The 23,411-nt window shown below is 38.5% G+C and overlaps 1 protein-coding gene across 4 annotated transcripts; it reads right to left on the bottom strand.

Annotated features, from left to right (window-relative positions):
* Window positions 1-1,692: 1,692 nt before the first annotated feature.
* Window positions 1,693-22,281, bottom strand: kdm4ab (lysine (K)-specific demethylase 4A, genome duplicate b). 4 transcript variants are annotated; one of them, XM_086082229.1, is made up of 23 exons: window positions 22,260-22,281; window positions 20,670-20,833; window positions 19,788-19,963; window positions 19,578-19,692; window positions 17,704-17,897; window positions 17,544-17,593; window positions 17,355-17,458; window positions 17,154-17,291; window positions 16,672-16,895; window positions 13,785-13,948; window positions 13,121-13,680; window positions 11,868-11,930; window positions 11,490-11,604; window positions 11,213-11,388; window positions 8,672-8,882; window positions 8,481-8,560; window positions 7,841-7,896; window positions 7,001-7,109; window positions 5,342-5,533; window positions 4,130-4,300; window positions 3,928-4,047; window positions 2,919-3,011; window positions 1,693-2,830 (listed from the first exon to the last, which is right to left on the bottom strand). In XM_086082229.1, exons 2-23 carry the CDS (start codon window positions 20,808-20,810, stop codon window positions 2,693-2,695), a joined length of 3,390 nt encoding a protein of 1,129 aa, XP_085938355.1. In that variant the 5' UTR covers window positions 20,811-20,833; window positions 22,260-22,281; the 3' UTR covers window positions 1,693-2,692. The 4 variants fall into 4 exon arrangements, with proteins under 4 accessions (XP_085938355.1, XP_085938345.1, XP_085938335.1 ...); XM_086082219.1 differs by having other exon boundaries at window positions 22,130-22,278; XM_086082209.1 differs by having other exon boundaries at window positions 20,670-20,830; window positions 22,130-22,278.
* Window positions 22,282-23,411: the final 1,130 nt, after the last annotated feature.

Genomic DNA, 23,411 nt, shown 5'->3' with positions numbered 1-23,411 from the left:
CTACAGTTAAACACGAGTCACAGCACACATAAGCACACCTAGCCTCTAATTACACAAATGCCACAACAGCTAGGCAAGGGCTAATACCCTCATGCTAAAACTAGCGCCACATGACATCGGCAGCCAAGTGAACGGTTGGTTGGTATGAACTCACTGGAACGTTGCCAATGTCACGGACTATTGCACTGAGAAGCCTTCAAAGTGCTTTATATTTTGACGAGTCATTCACCTACTAATGACGCAGCATCAGGAGCAACTGGGGATTCAGTATCTTGCTCAAGGACACTTTGACATGGTGACAACGACCATGGATTGAATCCATATACCCGATAAGCGCGCACACGCGCGCGAAACTGTGAAAACAAGTAACTCACTTACCGTCAGACAATTAGTCACACAATTTAAAAACGCACCATTTTGATGACCCCATGGAAACTCAAAGCTGATCCAGGACTGACCAATCAGAGAAAAAAGAAAGGGGGGGGGTGTTGTCGCAATCATTTGGTCAATTTGGTAATTGACTCATTGTAATGAAAGATGTACTCAGCAACAAAACATTGATTTCAACAAGTGTAAGTGTGTTTTATGTGTAACGGAACGTATGGTGTTCCACAGGGTTCAATTCTGTGGCCTTTGCTGTTTTCATTCTATCTGCTGCCTCTGGATTTCATTTGAAAGGAAAGTCAACCTTAAACATTTCTTGACAACAATATGTTATATGTGACCTCACTATTCTAAACATGACATTCTGATTAATATTACATTTGTGGAACATGAGTTATGCAGCAAAATCCAGCCGTTTTTATCCATCTCAGGGGGCGGCCATTTTGCCATTTGCTGTCGACTGAAGATGACATCACAGTTGACCAATCACCGCTCAGCTGTTTTCTTAAGCTGAGCTGCGATTAGTTGTTACCTGAGCAACTGTGATGTCATCTTTAGCCGACAGCAAGTGGCAAAATGGCTGCCATCTGATAGTGATTAAAAACTGCTGGATTTTGCTGCTTAACTCATTCACTGCCATAAGTTCATAAAAAAAAAAAAAAAGATTATTAAAATTAGGGGCAAGAGGCTATTTTTTATTTATTTATTGTAATTAATCGCATGACTTCACTAGTTATCTCACGATTAATAAAACATTTTTTTTCTGTTCTAAATGTACAATAAAAAAATTCTAGGTTTTTCTGCTCTTGTAAACAAAAGTGGAAAAAATGTAAACTGATAGAAATAGTTCAAATGAATTTTTGACGCTTATAGCCGTCAACGGCAGTGAATGAATTGAAAAAAGAAAAAACATAAAAAATTCGGGGTGTCAAGCAATTAAAGTTTTAATTGTAATTAATCGCATGACTTTAGTAGCGATTGCTTAAAAATGTCATATCTGTTCTAAATGTACAATAAAAAAATTCTAGGTTTTCTTACTCTTGTTAACAAAAATGTGAAGGAAAAAAAAGTTACAACTAATAGAAATAGTTCAAATGAATTTGACGTTTATAGCCGTCAATGGCAGCGAATGAGTTAACTTCTATTCCACTAACGCAATATTAACCTAAGAAAACAGCGGTGGTTGTTTTCAAGTGCGCTATAAATAGACTTGAATAGTTGGAAAGCGTGTAGGAAACTGGTGGGGTTCGGCACCTCCAACAAGGTTAAGCACAACTGCATTAGAATCACTGACACACACACATGCACTTGTCTTTTCTTATCCCAAACTTTACTCAAACAGTCGAGGGTTTACAAAGACAGACTTAATGGTACTTTTGGCTTGAGACCAAACAGCAATCAATCGCTAAGCGGTACAAGGTATTATTTGACCCTCACGGAATATCATCCGCACCATGTTGTTCATTTGGGACTCAACTACTACTTTCTTACTTCATCTCTAAAACTAGCAGTCACCAGACAAAATGAAGAAAAGTTTAGCTCTTTCGCGGCCACGTCCGCATTGACTCCAGAGAAATTGAGCCCCAAAAAAACCCCCCAAAAAGCCGGAAAGCTGTTAAGTGTGCCTGAAAACCTGCAATTTTTTTTATAATAAATATAAATACATCTGAGGTTTTCTACAAGCCAAAAGGACAAAAATAGTTCATTTCCTCAAACGGAAGTCGCCCGCATAAACAAAATAATTCGTGATCTTTAAGGGGGGGGGGGGGGGGGGGGAATAAGGCTCGAGTACATTTCTTTACTTTCCACAAAAAACTAATTGTAATGAAGTTTATTGGGGATTTCCATGTGAAATGTTGAACTTCTTTGGCCAAATGCGACGTGACAAGTCTGGAGCGATTCGGTACTTGTTCAACATTTCCAGTTATGTTTATATCACTCTCTTTAAAAGTCACACAAGTGAAAGACAACAACGAGAAAATGGCTTTTGAGCTGCATATAAGCTGACATAGGAAGGGGTGTGGGGGAGGGGGTGGGGGCATCTCGCCTCAATAAGTAGCGCAACTTTTGACCTACTTGATTCCTGGCTGATGGCCCTCCAAAAAATAAATTAAGGATAAGGAAGTCTACAGGTCACGATATGAAAGTGTTATTCAAAGCACATCAAAGTCATTTAAGTCCCAGCCGTACTTTATAAATATGAAGCCTGGCAGGCCGTGGAAGCAAATGAGGGGAGGGGAGGGGAGGGGAGGGGAGGGGAGGGGAGGGGAGGGGAGGGGAGGGGAGGGGGGTATTGGACAAACGGACGTCACTCCATGATGGCCCGATAAATGACGGGCTCGATGTAGTCCTCTCTGTAACGAGAGTTGATGACCCGTTGCCGTTTGGAGTTCTGTTTGACGCCATCCGGCGTGAAGAGTTCAAAGCGCATGTCCGACGCCACCGACTGCGGAGGGAAAAAAAAGAAAAGAAAAAAATAATAATGTAACCTGGCCAAGGTCAAACTGCCGTGTTGGCACCAGTCTGGGACTTACCAGTCGCGACTTGACCCGTTTGGGCAGATCTTCATCTAAAGTGTACACGTCTTCGCGCTTGACGGAAATTTGGGATTCGTCTTCAAATTCCACCTGAAAGGCAGCAGACGTGCACATGAATTCACCTTTTGAGCAAATGCATTACATCATACTTGAACTTTTGTCTCATGTTCAACTTTTGATTGTAAATGCAAATGTTTTCAGTATACAGCAAAAACTAAAAACTTGACCTTGGAGGAGATTGTAATTAACTCATTCACTGCCATTGACAGCAATAGACGTAAAAAATTAATTTGAACTGAATTAGTTTTTTTTTTCTTTCCATTTTTGTTAACAAGAGTATGAAAGCCTAGAATTTGTTTTGTACATTTAGAACAGATATAACATTTTTGATTAATCGTGAGTTAACTAGTGAAGTCATGCGTCACCTGATGCCCCTAATTTTTAATAATCTTTTCTTTAATAATCTTTTTTTTAAGAAAAGATTATTAAAAATTAGGGGCATCAGGCGATTTTTTTTTAAAATCGTAATTAATCGCACGACTGCACTAGTTAACTCGCGATTAATCACAAATTTTATATCTGTTTTAAATGTACAATCTTTTTTTTTCTAGGTTTTCATACTCTTGTTAACAAAAGTGGAAAAACATCTTTAACTAATAGAAATAGTTCAAATTAATTTTTGACCTTAATAGCTGTCAATGGCGGTTCAAATTTTTAATCGCGTGACTTCACTAGTTAACTCACGATTAATCACAAATTTTATATCTGTTCTAAATGTACAATAAAAGTTTTTCATAGGTTTTTATACTCTTGTTAAGAAAAGTGGGGAAAAAATGTTAAACTAATAGAAATAGTTCAAATGAATTTTTGACGTTTATAGCCGTCAATGGCAGTGAATTAACATGACACAATGTCTGTATAAATGTTGCTAAGATTTATATAAATTCTCAGATGAATTAGCCAGATGATGCTACATTGCAATTTAGCTGCATTAACATTGCCCTACCAGGTACATAGGGATGGAGTGCGACGCCACAAACTTGGCTCCATACACCAACCCGTCGGTCCATCGCACCGACACGTGAGCGCCCCCCGCAGGCGGCCCGAGTCGCACGCAGTCCCGATTCTGGAGACAAATGAGAGCAAACAAGTCAGGACGCATAAATGGCACCGGGTTCCTGGCGGAATGCCGCGCGACGCTTGCTGACCTCGATGTCCTCCGGTAAGAGGTTGTCGCTGTACGAGCCGTCGTCGAACACCACCTCGTAGAAGGTGGCGGTGGTCAGTTCCACCACCTCGCTGTGGTAGTAACGGCCGTTTCTGTATTTGCATATCACCCGCTGCCCCACCGACAGCTCTCGCATGGAGTCCTTGTTCCGCTGTGGACCACAACAGGATGTTTGTCTTAAAAAAAACGCTCACATGATCTACGCCAGTGTAACACCTTTATTGCGTCAAAGCACATCTTACATGCGACAAATATGTCACAAAAAGTATATATAGTGATCGCCGCAGGAGGTACGTTTGCAGAACCTATGAAGTAAGTCAAAATTTGCAATATATGATTTATGTTTGTATGTATGTATGTATGTATGATCTTTTTTTTTTGGTAAGGTCCAAGAGTTGTGTTAGGAATGGGGAGGTGTATATATGTTGTTTAGATTTTGTATGTCAGTTTTTTGCTAATCATTCCTTCTTATCACTGTGTATCCAACTGTTTATAAAAAAAATAATAAAATAAAAATAAAATGTAGATAACACTTCATAAAGAAAAAAATTTAATGGTGCCAGTATGTACTAGTTAACCCAAAGGACAACGTGAGTAGCCCATAGGTCTGTTCCTAAAATAGCTCACCAGTGATGGGATATTGTAACTTACCAAGAAAAATGTAAACAATAAGAATATTAACATTTATTTACTTAAATTTAACATGTTACACATTTCTTAATGCACCAAATTGAACACTTTGTTGAAAAAGAAAATAGTTTGTATTTAATTTTTATTTACCCCAATATTTATTTATTTATTTTAAAGGGGGGAAAAAAAAGGTGATTTTAGAGATGTAATTTTAATAATTTTTTGCTTATGGTTATCATACCATCAGAATCTAATATCGCACATGCCTAAAGTGAAAATATGAAAATGAAATGTGAGCTGTGAGTGAATGCTGAAGCTTCCTCCTAACCCTTGGGTTGTGCCCCCATTGTTTGTAAATTGTGATGTGAACAATACACAGTCATTCATTCATAATACATCTAGAATTGTAACCAGAGTTACTATTTAGAATGCATTTGTTAGGGGGGGGGGGGGTATGGGCATGTTTGTAATGAATAAAAAAAAAGCTCTATATAAAAACGGAAACCAGACAGCGACGTTTCGACTAACATTTGGACGAGTTGGCAGCTACAGGCGGTTATACCTCAGTGATGTTATTCGCTTTGTGCCGAGGACAGGTGATGAAGACAATGAACGGCCAGTCGTCCGGGTACATGTGGACGCCGGCGGCCTGCGCGCAGCTGGGGTGGAACGCCGTGGAGCAGCGGCCGTGGGAGCACTGGACGCAGCAGCCCGTCGACTCCCTCTTCATCCGTTTCCTGCAGAAAACGCATTTCTGCCGGAGACAAAGAGTCAGAGGGGAAAGGTTTCAAGCGGTGGGGGTAAAGGAAGGGAAGTGCAACGGGAAGGAAAGGAGGAGAAAGGAAACAAGCGGGAGAAAGACCACAAAAAATAAAAAACGTTTCAAAGGGATTATTCGACCCGGACACACACATGAACAACATGCTGTGGGAAACTCAACAGCTTCCTTCTAAAGTGAGACTGACATCATGTGTGCTTTTTATTAGACTGATACTATTTAGAAGACTGACTAAAACTCCTTTGAGATTTAAAACAATGACAATGGAGGCAAGGCTGGCTATTGGGTTCAAAGCAATAAATCCTTTCCACACATTTTTGTTCACGCGTCGGGCTCAAACGATAAAACCCAATAATTTGATTACAAAAAACAAAAGTCGGAGCAAAATCTCACGCCTCAAAAGTTTCAATCGCACACATCACTCAAGTTTAGTTCAAACATGCAGTCGAAAACAAAACAAAACAAAACATTCCAACCGAAAAGAACTTGGACTGCTCGTCTGAAACGGAGTAGGAACAAGTCAAACGTAGTAAAGTTGTTGCGACGTCAGTGAACCAGGAGAAAAGCGTTTGTAAGGCACAAACATTCACTCAAACATTCCAAATTTTGGGATCATTTGACACTTATCGAGGAATGCCGCCAGCTAACTCTACCGTCATACTCTGGCGCCCACGTCACTCACCAGCGGACAAAGACACTTGCACCTCACATGCATGTTATTGTGGTTAATAAAGTTATTATCATTTTTAAAAAATCCCTTAATTTATCTATGGGATAACCAGCAGAATGTTTCTAAAAAATTGTCGCTAGCTGCAGCCCATCACCCACTGCTACGGTTAAATCACCACACTCGAGGACTGGGCGATAAAGCCCAATTTTTTTTGTTATCGATTACGATTTTAATCTAATAAACCCAAACAAGGTTTCATTCATTCGAAAATAATTCCTGTGCATGTGTAGACAACAATCATGTAAACTGATCGTAAATGAGTTTGAACAAACTTTCATACAAAATTCATAGTTTGTGCTTAAATGACACAATTCAGTAGTTGGTAGCTGTTGCAAACACGTCTTGTAAAGCAGCATTCTGCCTCTTGTGCCAAAGTTACAACTCAAAAATAACATTTTTGGATGTTAATCTTCAAATTTTCAACAATTTGATTTTTAACATCACGATTAATGGAATTAATTAGATTTATTGCCCAGCCCGACACCACATCAAACTTTCATGTAGCTTTAGACTTATGACAGGCCAGTTCATGATCAAAAATATGACCCAATTACAAATCCTTTGCATTCAAAACACTATTGGAACCGCAACCCCCCCATTATCTCAAATTTGAACTAACCAAGAAAACAAAAAAACGTTATCCCTTCAACAACAGGAAGGATCCTAGAGAATCATTCATGATCCGTGCACGCTCATGCGTCGGGGACTCTTACCAGTCTGAAGCGAGGCAGTGGGATTGCAGACAGATCGATGGGACGCCGCTCTGTGATGTTTACAAAGCGAGCTTCCAGCACAGTGATGGCGCACAGCACATGAACCCACCTGCCGCACGGACAAACATGACATCGAGTCAAGACAAACAGAACAATGTCCAGGGTGCAGCATACCTACATTATTTAGACAAGCGGTTAATTCTCGTGTGTTTTTACTCCAAAAGACTACTTTTACCTAAGTGGGAGGGAACAAACTTACAATTTTGGCTCAAATAAAACATTTGGGACAAAATGTTACATCCCTTTTGAATAGAACCACAGCACAAAAAAAGGGGGAGGGCATTTAAACGTTTTCATTTGTATGTAGAGAATACATAACTTAACTTTTGACTGGTGGTCAATTTTAAAGTTATTTTCGTGTCATTGGGGTAAAAGTATTCAAGTTTTAACCTCATTTATACGATGAAAATAGTAACAACATCAGGGTGTGTGTGTGTGGGGGGGGGGGGGGGGGGGGTCTCAAGCTCTGCCCCTTTAAAGGGGGGCACAGTATGAACCTGGAAAAAACGTCAGCACATAAAAGGTGGTGGGAGGTCAATGGCACTGAACAGGCCACTTTTATTAGCTATTAAAATAGCAAATATAAAAATTTGTCAGGCAATTCCTCACCTTTTGACAGCAAATAAACAGTAAACGCAACGACACGTGTCATAAGGCCACACACTGCACTCGTCATGTTGCCTGGACTGTAGAACTTGTAAAGCTTCTCCAGTCTTTGTCAAACATGTCAAGGTAAACAATCAAATCACAATCGCTGACGGGATTGCTGGGATTACTTACTTGTCATTGTTGGCTCTCTGCAGCGCTCCACCTCGGAGAGAACACAGACAGCAATCCTAGTGCAAGAAAAAGGGACGTTGGATCTGTTAAGAACTGAAATGAAAAGCCCCACTCAAGAAACAAAAAAAGTACAATTATTTGTCTCGTAGATTCAAAAAGAAAATCTAGATACAGTACTGCAAATGAAATGCTATTCCCATTGCTTTGAAAGACACACGGTACTGCCCACTGGTGGTCAGCTGCGATCATTAGTGGTGCAAATATTGGGCAATATTCCCGGATTGTTGCATAAAAACAAAGCAGAAATGCTGATAACAACAGATAAGATACAGCCCAAAAACAAAACGAGGAACAATGTATTCCACTAACAATAACGCACAAAGGAAGGGAACACTCACAGCAGGACAAAAAAAACAAACAGGAGGAGCCAAGTTGACAAAAACAAAAGTGCTTTTGTCCCGTTTTAGAGTAGATTACTATGATTTTTTTTAATTTACTATGTTTTTTTTAAATTTTCTTTTTAGCAGTATGGGTTTCGTTCAAACCTTCACAAAGCTCCATGTGGAAGCTCACGGTGTTTAATTGAAGCTTATTAGCCGAACAACCGCCGATGAATAATTGAAAGCCCCGGTGCACAAACCTCAAAGGTAGCATCAGCTTCGCAGCGAGCACACAGCCAGTCATCCTGCTCTGCTTCCTCTCTGGTTACACCATAGCAACCTGAGCCAGACAAGAACCGGGGTTTCCCATTACATTTCACGTCACTTTGTAGTATTTTAGGATTGTTTTGTTTTTCAAATGTCGTTTCCTGAAAAGCTAAAACGAGCTTACTGGTGTGTACTCGGACGCAGCATTGAGAACAGCTGAGCAGCCGGCTGGTGCCGTCCTCTGTGATGTGAGGGTTGGACAGCTGGCCTCCCCCGCTATCACTCGCCTTGTTGGTGTGCGTGTTGAAGCACATTTCAGGAATGAGGGGTTTGGACCACTGGCGACCTTGCCGCTTCACCAATGTCACACCGGAACTGCCGTCGCTGGCCTCGGACTAGAAAGGGGGGGGGGGGAGAAGAAGGTGTTTACGTGGGCGTAAAAAACAAGACAAATTATAACTATTTTTATTTGGATTTTCAACAATTGTGAAAATAAACCTGAATGAAAAACCATAGAAATAATTTAAAAAAAAAATCCTAAAATGGACTATATGAGCGGTGTGACGTATTTTTGGGGAAATCACAATGTACCACCCTTCCCTGTAATGGCCACCTTCAGAGAACCTTCAAATATAATTTTTTTTTTTTTTTTTTAGGGATAGACCAATTATCGGCCGGGCTGATTATCGGCCTTTGTATGAATCTGAAGGCCGATAAAGCTAGTATCTCACTGAGCAGTGAATGCTTGCGAATGTAGCATATTTAGTGTTTTCATCAGGATTTGTTAGATGTTCACAGTTTTTATTTTCCCCCAAAGACATTTCGGAAATATTCACACAAAGATCTCTTGAAACTTTTTACCAATCCTGACGAAAACCCCAAATTAGCTACATTCGCATTTCACATGCATTTGTCGCTCAGTGAAATATTCACATTTCCACTTTATAAAAAAAATATGCGGACACTGGAAACTCCCTACACTTTTTATTAAAAATAATAAAAATTAAGAAATTATGTTGACATTTTGGAAAACTATTTATAGTAGAAAACTTTGCGAAATTTATTTACTTGCTTAGTTTTTAATTTACCTTAACAGATGCTGGTGACCCTGGAAGCTCCCTGCAATTTTTGTTATGCTTTTTTTTTTAAACAAAGCTGTAATTTTTTAAGTACGTTTAAAATGAAAAGAAAACAGTTTTTTGTTGTTATTTTATTTTGACGCTAATATTTTCTCTTTTACTGTAAATGAATATCGGCTTGAAATATCGGTTATTGGTCGGTCGCCTTGACTACTAATAATCGTATCAGTATCGGCCCATAAAGAAAAACCCATATCGGTCTATCACTATTTTCTTTTCATTTAATAGTAGAATATTGGCTGTTGGCTGAGTCATGACAAACAGGGGGAAAGACGGTAGGTGGTACCGTGTGGACTCTGGTGGTCCCGGGAGAGGAGCTTCAATACATATTTACATTAAAAAAAATACAACATAAGTTTAATAGACAAAATATCTTTACTAGCTACTCCAACAATAAGTATGGTAATAATCATTTTAGGCGATGACGACATTACCAGAGCTCAAGGCGTCAAAATGATGACTCTGGGAAATCTTGTTAGTAGATTTAAAATTCTGTTTATTGAAAGGAGTGGCTCCTGTTCTTGTTGAGTTTAAAAAGGAAGCCAATCTTAAACATTTCTGGACAATAATATGTTATATGTGACCTCACTATTCTAAACATGACATTCTAATTAATATTATATTTGTGGAATACGAGTTATGCAGCAAAATCCAGCCATTTTTTTTATCTATCTCAGGGGGCGGCCATTTTGCCACTTGCGGACTATAAGCCGCTACTTTTTTCACTTGCATTCGACCCTGCGGCTAATACAAAGGAAGCTATAAAGGAAGCACAAGAGCGTCAGGTAGAGCAAAATAAACCAAGCGAGTTCGAATACAGTAGGAGAGACCGAATGAGAGCGAGACAATTTGTGCCCCCATTATGGAAAAGAAAGTAGCGGCCACCCGGTGACGTAGCATTAAAACACCTGCGGCTTACAGGTGTAACAAACTCGAGTATATGGTATAAAAAAAATATATTGCGAAATGTACGCGTTTTTCGTGGTGCTGCAATGGATGAATTTTCCTTTAACTCATTCACTGCCATTGACGGCTATAAACGTCAAAAATTCATTTGAACTATTTTTATTAGTTTTGCATTTTTTCCACTTTTGTTAACAAGAGTATGAAAAAAAAATGTCATTGTACATTGAGAACAGATATAAAATGTGTGATTAATCACGAGTTAACTAGTGAAGTCATGCGATTAATTACAATTAACATTTTTAATTGCTTGACAAGATGATTATTAAAATTTTGGGGTGTGATAATTAATTATTATGAATAATCATAATTCATCGCATGACTTTAATAGTTAACTCACGATTAATCACAAATGTTATATCTGTTCTAAATGTACAATAAAATTGTTTTTAGGTTTTTATACTCTTGTTAACAAAAGTAGAAAAAAAAAATTATTTATTTTTTGATAATTATAACCGTCAATGGCAGTGAATGAGTTGGAAAAAAAAGATACAAGATTTTGTGTTATGAGTGTCATCATGGAATGTAATCTACTCCAATGTCTCCTTGCCACTCTAGATGGAATAACAGAGTTTAACAGTAAGAGGAAACTGATGACGCGTTAGCAAGCGAATCTAGCTCACCTGGTGGTGGGTGTAGAAAAGCAAGCAAATGGAGCAGTAGGGAGCCTGTTCACCCATTCTCTTATTGTGCTCCCACTCCACGTGGGGGTCGAAAGGCCGACACTGCCACAGCCGCCTGAGTGGCTTTGCCCACTCCTCTTTCTCCTCTTGCTCCACTCCCACATCCTGACACATTTCTACAGAGTGGGATGAAAGGCAAAAGATATTTGAATAAATAATACTTTTAAGTGTCCCTGTAAGGTCATTGAGCTTGGAGTGTCAATTATATTTGTCTTACCATCATCACTGTATGTCTCTCTGAAGAGAGGATGTTGGCGTGAAAGTTTCCGGAGCTCTTCATGTTGCTGTTGCTTGGTGACCACAGGCATGCAGTAGGACTGCTCTTCTGACACCTGGTGGTGAAATGATATTTAGCAAGGCAAAGCCTACCTTTGAACAAAATATGGCGCTTGTCTTCTTTAGGACCGAAGGTGAGTTAGGGCACCGTGGACTAATTACAGTCTGGCCCATGGGCAATTCAATTTCAGTCAAATGAACATGAGATCCCTCAAAATTCAGACGAACCAGTGTTGGATGCTCTGTACTGGTAACGCTTTTTTTTTTTTTTTTTTTTACATATATTTTAGGTCTGGTCTCATCATGACTGAGTAATCACCTTTATATGCATTGACTGTTTGACAGGAATGGTGTCTTTATCCAAAAGAGGGCATTGGCTAGTCTGTTTGGAAAAAGATGAACACAATTCAGCACACTTTTGGCAAGTTGCTAATAGAACATTTAGTTAGCGGAGCCACGCCTTGAGATACAAGTGTTTTTTGTGTTTTTTTTTTTTTTAAGATTTCAGCTGTCATTCGGCTGACTTTTTTGGGGGGGCAAATAGTCAACAATTATTAATAACAATAATTTTTTTTAAAGAGCTTTCAAGCTGTTTAAAGCGGAAATTTACTAATTCACTGCCATTGACGGCTATAGGCGTCAAAAATTCATTTGAACTATTTCTATTAGTTTAACTTTTTTTTTCTTCTGTTAACAAGATTATGAAAACCTAGGGAATTTTTTTTTTGTACATTTAGAACAGATTTGTGATTAATCGTGAGTTAACTAGTGAAGTCATGCGATTAATTACAATTAAAAATTGTAATCGCCTGACACGATTAAAAAAAGAAAAGATCATTAAAAATTAGGGGCGTCAGGCGATTACAATTTTTTATTGTAATTAATCGCATGACTTCACTAGTTAACTCACGATTAATCACTAATTTTCATAGCTGTTCAAAATGTACAATAATTTTTTTCTAGGTTTTCATACTGTTGTTAACAAAAGTGGAAAAAAAATGGTAAACTAATAGAAATAGTTCAAATGAATTTTTGACGTCTATAGCCGTCAATGGCAGTGTATGAGTTAAGTGAAACATTTTCTTTGTGATGATACGTTCTATTAGTCTAATCATGATATTCTGGTTAATAGTCTCTTTGTGGAATAAGGCAGATAAATTGCAAACAAAATCAATACAAATATCAGCCATGATCTTCACAAGCTGAGCCTGTGTGTACTGTGACGTCAATTTCAGTTGACATTGTAGAGTGTGTTTTTTTTTTCCTTATTACAATACAAAACATTGGGGAGGAGGCATGTCACAGAATGAATTAAACTCTTATCTCAAGGCACCACTGCACCTTCAATTAGTAACCATTCCAAGCTCTAGAGGAAAACGTGCAAACGAGAGAGCCAGTACAGACCCACCATCATGTTCATGTTGTCAAAAGGCCAAGATTATTAGATTAAATTCATTTTTCATTCTTATGAAAAAATTGTGTAGCTAACAGCTGCTTTAGATTAGTTGCTCATGCAAATGCAAAGGCGGCATGCACAATTTTTTGTGGTAAAAATTAAACCTTAATACAGACCTTTCTTTTGTTTTGGTTCTGAGATGTCTCTGTTTTGTCAACCTGGGTGGGCTGTGTTACACAGGTGGTCTCAGCATCGGCCTCCAGCGCTACATCCTGAACATCAACAGGCACGGAAACGCCTGCCGCGTGGTCTTTCTCCACAGAATGTTCCGTTTGTGTGAGCTCCGCTTGGCCGAGCGATATTCTAGATTCCGGCCTGGGCTCCGCGGCGACCGCGAGCTGCAGCTGATGAGGCTGGTGCTCTCTGGCGTAGCTGTGCACCTGCAGCATCGTGTGAACCTGCTGCTTCTCTCGCGGGTAATTGTGCACTTGCAGGATGTCTTTTTGAGTGAGAGTCCGATGGAAGAGCAAGCTGGCCACACCCATTTTACGGGACGCTTGTCCCGTGCCGCTTGTCGCTGTGGCTGACAGGTCGCCGTTTTGGGAATAGGATGAAAATGCGGGCGCGCGAGTCTTGGTGTAGTGCGGAGTGTGTCCCGAGTCGGTAGCGCTTAAGCCCCTGTGAAACGGATCTGTCAACGTGAGCTTTGTTGGCGTGACAACCAACTTTGGTGGGCCTGTCAATAAAATCAGTGTGTGATGAGTAAAAGGGGATGATGAAAAAGAACATTTTGAAAGACAAAGTGAAATGTCTGTTGGTAACAGTGCACATGATACATACCTTTATTTCGCTTGCCATCCTGTGGGGTCGGACGTGGTGGCAAAAGATTGAGTCTCGGCCGCTTGGCATACAGCATCATCTCCTCATCTGTGTCTTTAGGAACAACCTCGTCGGGCAGCTCCAGACACACCCGGTGTCTCTTGGTCTCAATTCTTTGCAGTGGACTAAAGATAACAAAAGAAAGAAATTGATTTTTTTTTTTTTTGTCAGACATGACCCAGTTGTTCAATTCTCTGTGATATGAACCTTTTTAACCCCCTAGCCGGCCGTTAAATACGCGTTAGTCACGCTGTTTGTTAACCGAACCGTCAAAGTTAACCGTGCCGTTCACGCCACTGGTTAGCGCGATATATCCCACAATTCCTCTCTTTGTTCACTTCCGGGTCGACGAAAGAAATGGATACTATCCAAACGACCCCTGGCACTCGGCGCAAAAAAAAACAAGAAGGAACTTTTCTGCTGACTTGGCTCAGGGTGTAGATACGGCGGTTCAGTAACCAGAAGGTCGGCTGTTCGATCCCCGCTCTCCCCAAGTCATGTGTCGTCGTGTCCTTGGGCAAGGCACTTCACACACATTGCCTCCAGTGTTACTCACACTGGTATATGGAAGGTGCGAATGTTTGGTGGTGGTCGGAGGGGCCGTAGGCGCACACTGGCAGCCACGCTTCCGTCAAGCCTGCCCCAGGGCAGCTGTGGCTACTTAAGAAGCTTACCGCCACCACAATGTGAATGTGTGAGCGCACGAATAATGCAACCTCTGTGAAGCGTCTTTGAATGCCCAAAAAAGCGCTATATAAATCTAATGCATTATTATTATTATTACTACTAAGAAACTGTTATTCAACCAATGGTTGAAGCAATTTAGTTTTCGTGAAATAATGTATTTTTTATTTTTGTTATTCATTATTAAAAAAAAAAATTATACTGTGTGTATTTTCAGTGAATATTTTGTGTAATATTTTTGCCAATATTATTGTAGCATATAATATTGCATGTTTTTGTTTCTCATAATTGTGTCTAATGTTTTTAGATATTTGTATTTTTGACTGATTTGTATTTTTGGTGTAATATTTTGAATTATTTGTCTTGTTTTTGTATTTGCATACAATTAATGTGTGTATTTTTCATCTAATATTTGTAACTATTACTAATATTTGTAATTGTTTTAAATTAAAATTAATTTAAAAAATACTTTTAAATTTAAATTGAATAATTAGCCGCTATTCACAGTGTTGTTGTTTGATTATTGACGTGAAAGCAAACAAGAACTATCACAGGTAACCTCTCTTTGGAATCACCTCCCACTAAATGTTGAAGCCCCCCCCCCCTCTCTGTCCATTCTTAGAACTCATCTTAAAAACACATTTTGAACTCTTCATCAGAATAATCACCAATGTCAAAGTCAAGAACTTGATAGACTCTTTTTCTTGCGCTCAACGGGCATCATGAAGGCAGCATTAGAAACAAAGGCAGACTTAAAGGATCTTTGTGCAGTTTCTCACTTTTTTTTTTTTACTCGCGACTGCCACCTCTGGCCAAAAGCGTAACTGCAGCATCTGTGTCAGGCTCGTTCATTTAGTACGTGCATGATCTTAAAGTGACAGCCACAGTACACAAACGAACACACGACTTCAAATGAGGTAAGAAAAACTCCGCCCTTCCCCAAGAAAACTGTGGAGTGCGTGGGTCACTTATAGGCTACCATAACTCAGGCTCATGACAGCTTTTGGCGAAATGTCAAAATATCCTGTCACCCAGCCTCAGTCATGTCTTTTTTTAAAACTTGCCATAAAGAGAGATGTTAGCAACGAGAATAGCCAATTTCAAAAACAGGAGACGGAAATTTTGGGGGGTTTCTTCAATTCATACGTCATTACTCAGAAAGACAAGCCGAGGAGTATGCAAAGTACCTCGGAGATGAGGCCGTTCTTTTGAGTGATAAAAGTGCCGCGAGTAGCGCGCTAATTAGCATTAGCAAGTCAGACTGGAGTCGATCACTACAATTCCTTGCACATCTATAGATTGAAGCAAAAATCAGTCAATCAAATCATTTTGAATCAAAAATCTCTCTCAATCAAAAATCGATTCTGAATCGAATCGCAGACCCAAAAATGGGAATCGAATCGTGAGACATTCAAAGATTCCCACCCCTAGTGTTTATTAAATATTGCGCACAAGTAATGCTGATTTTTTTTAACAACCCCCGAAAACTAATACTGAAACTAACTAAAATTAACTAAAACTAAGCAATCTTAAATAACCAAAACAAATAAAAAACACCCTGAAAACTAATTAAAACGAACTGAATTAAAAAAACAAAACTCTAAACGAAATAAAAACTAAACTAAAATGAAAATTCCAAAACTATAATAACCTTGTTCCGCATTCAGTGAGAATTGGCCGTTACAGTCCGGAAAAACGGTGCACAAGTCTTCTACATTCTCCAAGATCGTGGTCTGCAGTAAATGATCATGAAAAGATTCTTATGCAACCCGCGTAAGGGTTAGCGAGGTGAGTTAGAAAGGAAGGAGAGCAGTCGGAAAACAAAGGGGTACTTCTTCCGTGTTGAGCACTCATACTGTTGTAGCGTCATGTACAAGACGTAAAAGGCCATACAAGAAAACGTAGGTGTCCACAGTAAAGTAGAAACATGTTACGCTGATACGTGCTAAATCATTATTATTCCAAAATGTAATCCTGACAATCTCATGGACCACAAATGCACCCTGCATTAGTGTACATGTAATATGAGGGGTTTTCTGCATTTGATTTTTGCACTCATGTTCCTCTGAGGGAAACCATAACTACTAATGCAGCCCGCAATGAAAATAAGTTTAACCTGCCTGCTGAATCGAACCGGATATTTACATATTTACATGTGACAAACCTCTTCCGCTCCACATCATCCCGACCGCTATTGATGGAACCACTGCTGGTATTGTCGATGATATTAAAAGAATCGCCCAGGAATTCCTTCGCCTCAGGGGTGGGCCGGGAGTGGTTGATGGCCGCCGTATCTCGCCCTGCCAGCCACTGTTCGTAGCGATCTGGCTGGAATTTCTTGACAAAAACGTCCATGGAGATCTTCACCATGTCTTTGCGGCACGAGCACTGATCGAGAAAAGCATAAAAAGTTACGCAATTCAGTCATCCACATTCTCTACTTTGCAATGCGATGTTTTGTAGCAGAAAGTAAAGACGACAGTAAACCCCCTTTTTATTGATGTGAATATGTTCAAGACCTTTCAACTATAGATACAAATCCACAATAGAGACACCGGATAAAAAGAACAGTTGTAGAGTAGAAGAGCAAAAAAAAAAAAAGCAAATGAATGAGAATTTTTTCCTGTCATGTTGAATCATTCTCACCAAAACTGCTTGCTTGCCGTATTCGATCCACCGTTGTGTGGCAAAGTTGGTGGATTCGGCACAGTTGAAGCCATGGTTGAAGCCAGCATGGTAAGCATAGGGGAACGTGACCATGAACTCGCCAGCATATTGGGTAATCTGAGGGAATCGTTACATTATTGAATCGTGTACCTTTAGAACCCTGGCAAAATGAAATCGTACCTTTTCAAAGGGAATGCCATATTTCTTCAGTATTGAAGGTGATATCAAGGTCATTTTATGCCTCAGGAAGGCTTCACAGGTTTGCGCACTGCCAGAAAAGAAACCTGCAGGAGACACATGCCGAATGTTAGAACCAGTGGGTGCAAAAATCACTTCCGCGTTGAAATAAATACTGCAGTGATGTCAAACCTTGAGCCAGACGCTCAAATCTTCTCCCGTGCTCAGGAGGGACACAGTACCTGCAAACATTCAAATGCGTATCGTCACTGAACATTCCATTGGACTTTCGAGAAAACAGCATTTATTGCTACCTTTACTTAGTACTTTTTTTTTAAAATTATTTATTTACCAGGATTTGGGTTCTCCGAAGTGCAAGTAGTTAATACTGTAGAGGTCCATGTCCTCAGTGTGCCATGCAAAGGTGGTCTTCCACATACCAAAATACAAGTAGGGTGTATTGACACCCTCAATCGTGATGCCACTTTCACATTCCACCGTGTCCAAAATGGTATTTAGATGACAAATGTTCCACTCTTTGACTTCCTGCAAAAATGCACAATAACATAAGAATGAGATCAAAGGATGAACATCGTGCCATCCGATTTGTGGTCATAAACAGAAAAACTACCGTAATACTAAAGTGTCCAATTACAATTTCAATTATTACACTCCACAATTACAAAATTGGCATAATTGTAAACGAAAATAAAAGATTATTAATACTCATTTTGAGTTGTTTAAATGTATATATTTGCACCTTTTTTATTTTTAAATGTTTTCTCCAAATACATACATAATTAGTGTTTCAAATAATTGTATGTCTTAATTTTTTTTTATATTATTATATATATTTTTTTGTACCAAAAAATTATAATTTGAATAATCATTATTTCAATTATTAACAAAATAATCTGGATGCTTTTTTTTCCATAATCGAGCAGCCCTACAGTGTCCCAAAAGTCACTACATTTGTTTTCTATTTCGTTTTTGGTATGTATGATACTTGAAACAAAATAGACTGTATTGGAACATTTTACATGTTGTGCAAATTGGAAGTTTCTCTTTGATCAACAGTCGCACAGAAGATGAAAGAGTGTTCCTTCCATGAATCAACAGCAAACATTTGCTGTAGCCCTTTGAGTAGTAATATCAGGGAGTTTACACATTTTATTAAAAATATCTTTAGTAGACATTATGTTCTGGCTCATTTTTATAATTGTTCATGATGTAGCACCTTTTAACTCATTCACTGCCATTGACGTCTATAGCCGTCAAAAATTCATTTGAACTATTTCTATTAGTTTAAAAATGTCAAGAGTATGAAAACCTAGATTTTTTTTTAATTGTACATTAAGAACAGATGCAAAATTTGTGATTAATCGTGAGTTAACTAGAGACGTTATGCGATAAATTACAATTAAAAATTGTAATCGCCTGACGCCCCTAATTTTTAATAATCTTTTCTTTTTTTTCTGCATCAGGTGATAAACATTTTTGATTGTAATTAAATCGCATGACTTTAAGAATTCTAGGTTTTCATACTCTTTGTTAACAAAAGTGGAAAAAGTGTTAAATGGTTAAAATGAATCTCTGACGTCTATAGCCGTCGACGGCAGTGAATAAGTTAATTAATATCAAATGGATTGACAAAATATACACCATTTCACCAACTGATGGTTTGCAGAAAAGACGACTTTGTTTGGATAGATTTTCAGCTCAACAAAACAGCATGTTGCCGGCCATCTTGTCACTGCCCCTTTGGCTCATGTCAGTTCAATATCCATACACTAGATGGCTCTATGCAGGGGTCAGAAGTGGCATTCTGGACTTTTGAAGTTACATTTTTAACACACGCAGAACAAAAGTTTGTTATTTGGGTAGCAGAATGGGCTCTTTGCACAAATCCACTATTTCCTGAACTCAGTACCACGCCTTCATTTCCTGTCTTTCATGATTGGACAAACTGATTAATCCAGGTGTGTTTGGCCATTGTGGTCGTGGTTACTGAGGTCAGGCGCACCTGGATTAATCAGTTTGTCCAATCATGGAAGAGAGGAAATGAAGGAGTAGTGTTGAGTTCAGGAAGTAGTGGATTTGTGCAAAGAGCCCATTAACAGGGGCCAAATTTGACCCCGTGGGCTTTTGCTTTTGTGTGTGTATTCTATTGCCCTTTATATATCAAAACAGAAAAGTGATAATTGAAAGAATAAAACATCAACTCACCGGATTGTATAAACTGCCACCAACGTCTGCCCCATATATAGGAGGATTAAATGTCACATTCTTCCAGTACTTCCTTTCCAGTTCATCAAAATCATCATAGTGAGGGCTACAGAACCTGCAAAAAGGGACAAAAGAAATTTAATAAATCCTAAAAATAAAAAATAAAAAATCACAGATGAACAATGGTGCTGTCGAATTTGTTTTACATACTTGTCACTGTTAGCAAGCTTGCGGAACTCTTTAACAGACATCGACTTCTTCTGAATGTTGTACTGAGTGAAAAGGCCCGACTGGCCTGTCACCACCTGCTGAATTGGTGCAGGAATCACCAAATCGTCTATATCATCATACGAGTGTCTGGGCTTCCATTCCTTCGGTGGGACCACCTACAAGTAGGGGGGGGGGGGGGTCCAAGAAGTGTTATTAGGCTTAAAATATCCGGATCTCTTGATTAGCTGGTCATTGTTTGTTTGTATGCACACTGTGACAAATTCAAAAAACACTATTAACTCATTCACTGCCATAAATTAATAATAATAAAAAAAGATTATTTAAAATTAGGGACAAGAAGCGATTCAATGTTTTTAATTGTAATTAATCACATGACTTAACTAGTTAACTCACGATTAATCACAAATTGTATATGTTCTAAATGTACAATAGAACAATTCTAGGTTTTCATACTCTTGTTAACAAAAGTGGAAAAAAAAATTAAACTAATAGAAATAGTTCAAATGAATTTTTGACGTTTATAGCGGTCAAGGGCAGTGAATGAATAAATAAAAAAAAGAAAGAAAATGTTATTTAAAATTTGGGGCGTCGGGCGATTGAAGTTTTTAATCATAATTAATTGCATGACTTCACTAGTTAACTCGCGATTAATCACAAATTTTATGTACAAAACTAAATGTACAATAAAAAAATCTAGATTTTCAACAAAAGTGGAAAAAAATGTCAAACTAAAACAAATAGTTCAAATGAATTTTTTACGTTTTTATAGCCGTCAATGAGTTAATGACACACAAATATAAAATTGCCACTGTCACTTCAAGTACAATTGATGCACTAAGTTGTTCAGTATCAAGCACATACTTTGGCCAGGCCAGCTTTGTGTGCCCCCTGCGACTCCATGTAGGCGACATAGCGGCTGAAGTTCTTGAACTCCTCAACAGTGGGGTAAAATGTCATGATCCCCTTGGAGCCATGGTTTTGGGAAGCGGTGTCTGACGCCATCCCAAAATTGATAGCGACTCCTGCTGATTGTAAAGAAAACTTTGGTTACATGTGGAAATATATATATATTTTTTTTTAAGTGTTGAGCTGGCGTCATTTCCCGCTACAGGTTGCAGAGAGATCATCAGGTGTTGCTGGAAATTATCCAATTTCACTGAATTTTTTGAAACCACAATTTGTTCATCAATCTAAGCAGTGCACATGCAGGCAGAACAATTAAATGCTATTTCATTAGATGGCAGAAGGTGCAGTTAACCCGTTGACATTCATTCAACAAAGCAAGTGAAAGTTTCGATTACATCAGCTTTGTGCTCAATTAAACAGGCCCAGATTCCATACTGAGAAAACTGTCAGGGAGTAAATTTAGATGATTTTATTGACATTTTTGTAAGTTAATTTTTTTTTTAATGGTAAAATGGTAGAACTTTAAATAACTTCCTACAACTTTTCAGCAGTACACAATGTTTCGAAATAGGATAGTAATATTTAGTTAACAAGCATTTTCTTGTACTAACTGAATAAACCTTTTGATTCGAGTTTCGCCATTTGTAATTGTTTTCTTGTACCGTATAATGCTTGTGATTTTTAAGTATTCCTACAGAAATTCAATGTACTTAGGTATTGGTCATAAATTAGAAACGGTGTGAATAACAGTGCTTGGGCCGCTTAAAAAAAACTTGTATAGTTAAAAAAGTTATTACAGTATTATCATTATATTAATTATTAGGGAGGAGCTAACACATTGCCCGTATCTGATTGGTTAGACGAGCGTCTCTTTAACTTGATCCGACCAGTCGGCTAGCGTTAGCTCAGATGCTAACTCGCCCGAGCGTTATCATTACGTATTGCATTAACAATTGTCCACCGACAGCAATGAACAACATTGGCTTTCCTCGTTATTTCAGCGTATCCCACATTAGCAACAGCTATTCGCGCAAGATTGTAATTCATAATGCGATCACAAAACAGCGAGATAGTGGACACCTTGCATGGGATGTGACTATTTTCAGTAACACTACATTTCTTTCCACTGACATTACATTTAAAAAGAAGACTGGAAATGTAATTGTTCTGACAATATGTCTTGATTAAATGTCAAATTACAGCTATCCCACTCCGGAAATGCTATTTTACTATTTTCTTTATTTATCAATAACTCATAAGTGTTCCAGGAATTAAACTAGACCCCGATGCAACCACAGGCTTTGGCTGTCGTTGTTGCAGTCCGGGGCGACCAAAGCTAACAGATTAGCATTTCGATTTGACGAGCCTCATGATTCTCGTAAAGTCAAGAGCAGACGCGACGTTTGATTACTCACCGCTTACTCCCCCACGGACAAAATAATCGTCACCAGTGATGTTTGTTTTCCGTAATCAACAATTCACGCGGCGACAGGCATAGAGGAGAACGGCCAATTTGGATGTGAGTGCAACGCGAGCCTCCATTACCTCAGATGCGGACGCACGACGCTCGACTGGCGGATGTTGTTTACCACATCACGCACGGGACACGTTCAGCCAATCAGAGCACGGAGGACGGCGACGCTGTGCCGAGTAGGTAGGCTACTGTAACAATTACTTACTGTTCGGTACTGCAATTAATTTAATAACTTTGATTTACTAGTATCTATCCATCCACCCATCCATCCATCTATCTATCTATCTATCTATCTATCTATTATTTGTTTTAATAATGTAATATCTTTATTTCTTTATTTGGTTGACACCCACCTGGGGAGATTTGTTCTTTCTACTAACCCAGAAAATTGTAAAAAACAAACAAAAAAAACCGCTGTCTAACTTTCAATGTTTTCTACAAAAAATGGGGGGGGGGGGGGGGGTAATAATAACAACAAAAACAAAATATTGAAAAAAATCTGGGGGGATAAAAAACCCCCACAGCTGCTGAAGCACGAGAATGCGGGGTTCTACTCTATTAATTTAAATCCGAGTCTGCACACAGCTATAAGTGCCTCTAATATCCAGTGTTGCCCTAAAAAAGTACTTGGTTATAGCTACAAATTACTTATTACACAAAGTATTTCAGTTAGCAAAACATATGCTGCTTTGTAAAAGTAAGTAGTTACTCAACAAAGTAATTAAATTAACTATTATATTTTTCTGTTATCTGTGTCGCTGATATTTTAACCAACGAATCACATTGGTCCACCCACAATCATGGAGGACCAAAACTGCCAAAAATTTAAAATAAAAAAAATGAATAAATAAAAACGGATATAAAAAATATCATTCAAAAATTAAATTAAACAAATAAGTATAAATTGATTAATTTGATGACTCCATTACTTGACATTTATTTAGAAATTTATTTTTTAGATTTTGAATCTTGTTTTTTTAAATTTATTTGGACTTTTAATTATTTATGGAATATATATATATATATATATATATATATATATATATAGAGAGAGAGAGAGAGAGAGAGAGAGAGAGAGAGAGAGAGAGAGAGAGAGAGAGAGAGAGAGAGAGAGAATTTGTTGTATTTAATTTTTTATTATATTTTTTTACATCTGTTTTTATTTTTCGCTTTTATTCATTTATTTAATCATTTATTTATTTTAATTTTGGCAGTTTTGGTCC

The sequence above is a fragment of the Leptonotus elevatus genome, chromosome 1 (genome assembly GCF_054856555.1).
Source record: "Leptonotus elevatus isolate MCC_2025b chromosome 1, RoL_Lele_1.0, whole genome shotgun sequence".
Lineage (NCBI taxonomy): Eukaryota > Metazoa > Chordata > Actinopteri > Syngnathiformes > Syngnathidae > Leptonotus > Leptonotus elevatus.
The sequence above is the reverse complement of the archived record's forward strand: the minus strand, read 5'-3'. Positions and strand labels throughout refer to the sequence as shown.

Bases quoted from the DNA above. Each gene is read 5' to 3' on its own strand.
- kdm4ab (XM_086082229.1), bottom strand. From the start codon at position 20,810: ATGGCGTCAGACACCGCTTCCCAAAACCATGGCTCCAAGGGGATCATG. The intron at 17,292-17,354 runs GTACGATTTCAT...CGATTCCCTCAG, and splicing joins ATGGCATTCCCTTTGAAAAG to ATTACCCAATATGCTGGCGA. The intron at 13,949-16,671 runs GTTTGTCACATG...TGTTATCTTTAG, and splicing joins GATGATGTGGAGCGGAAGAG to TCCACTGCAAAGAATTGAGA.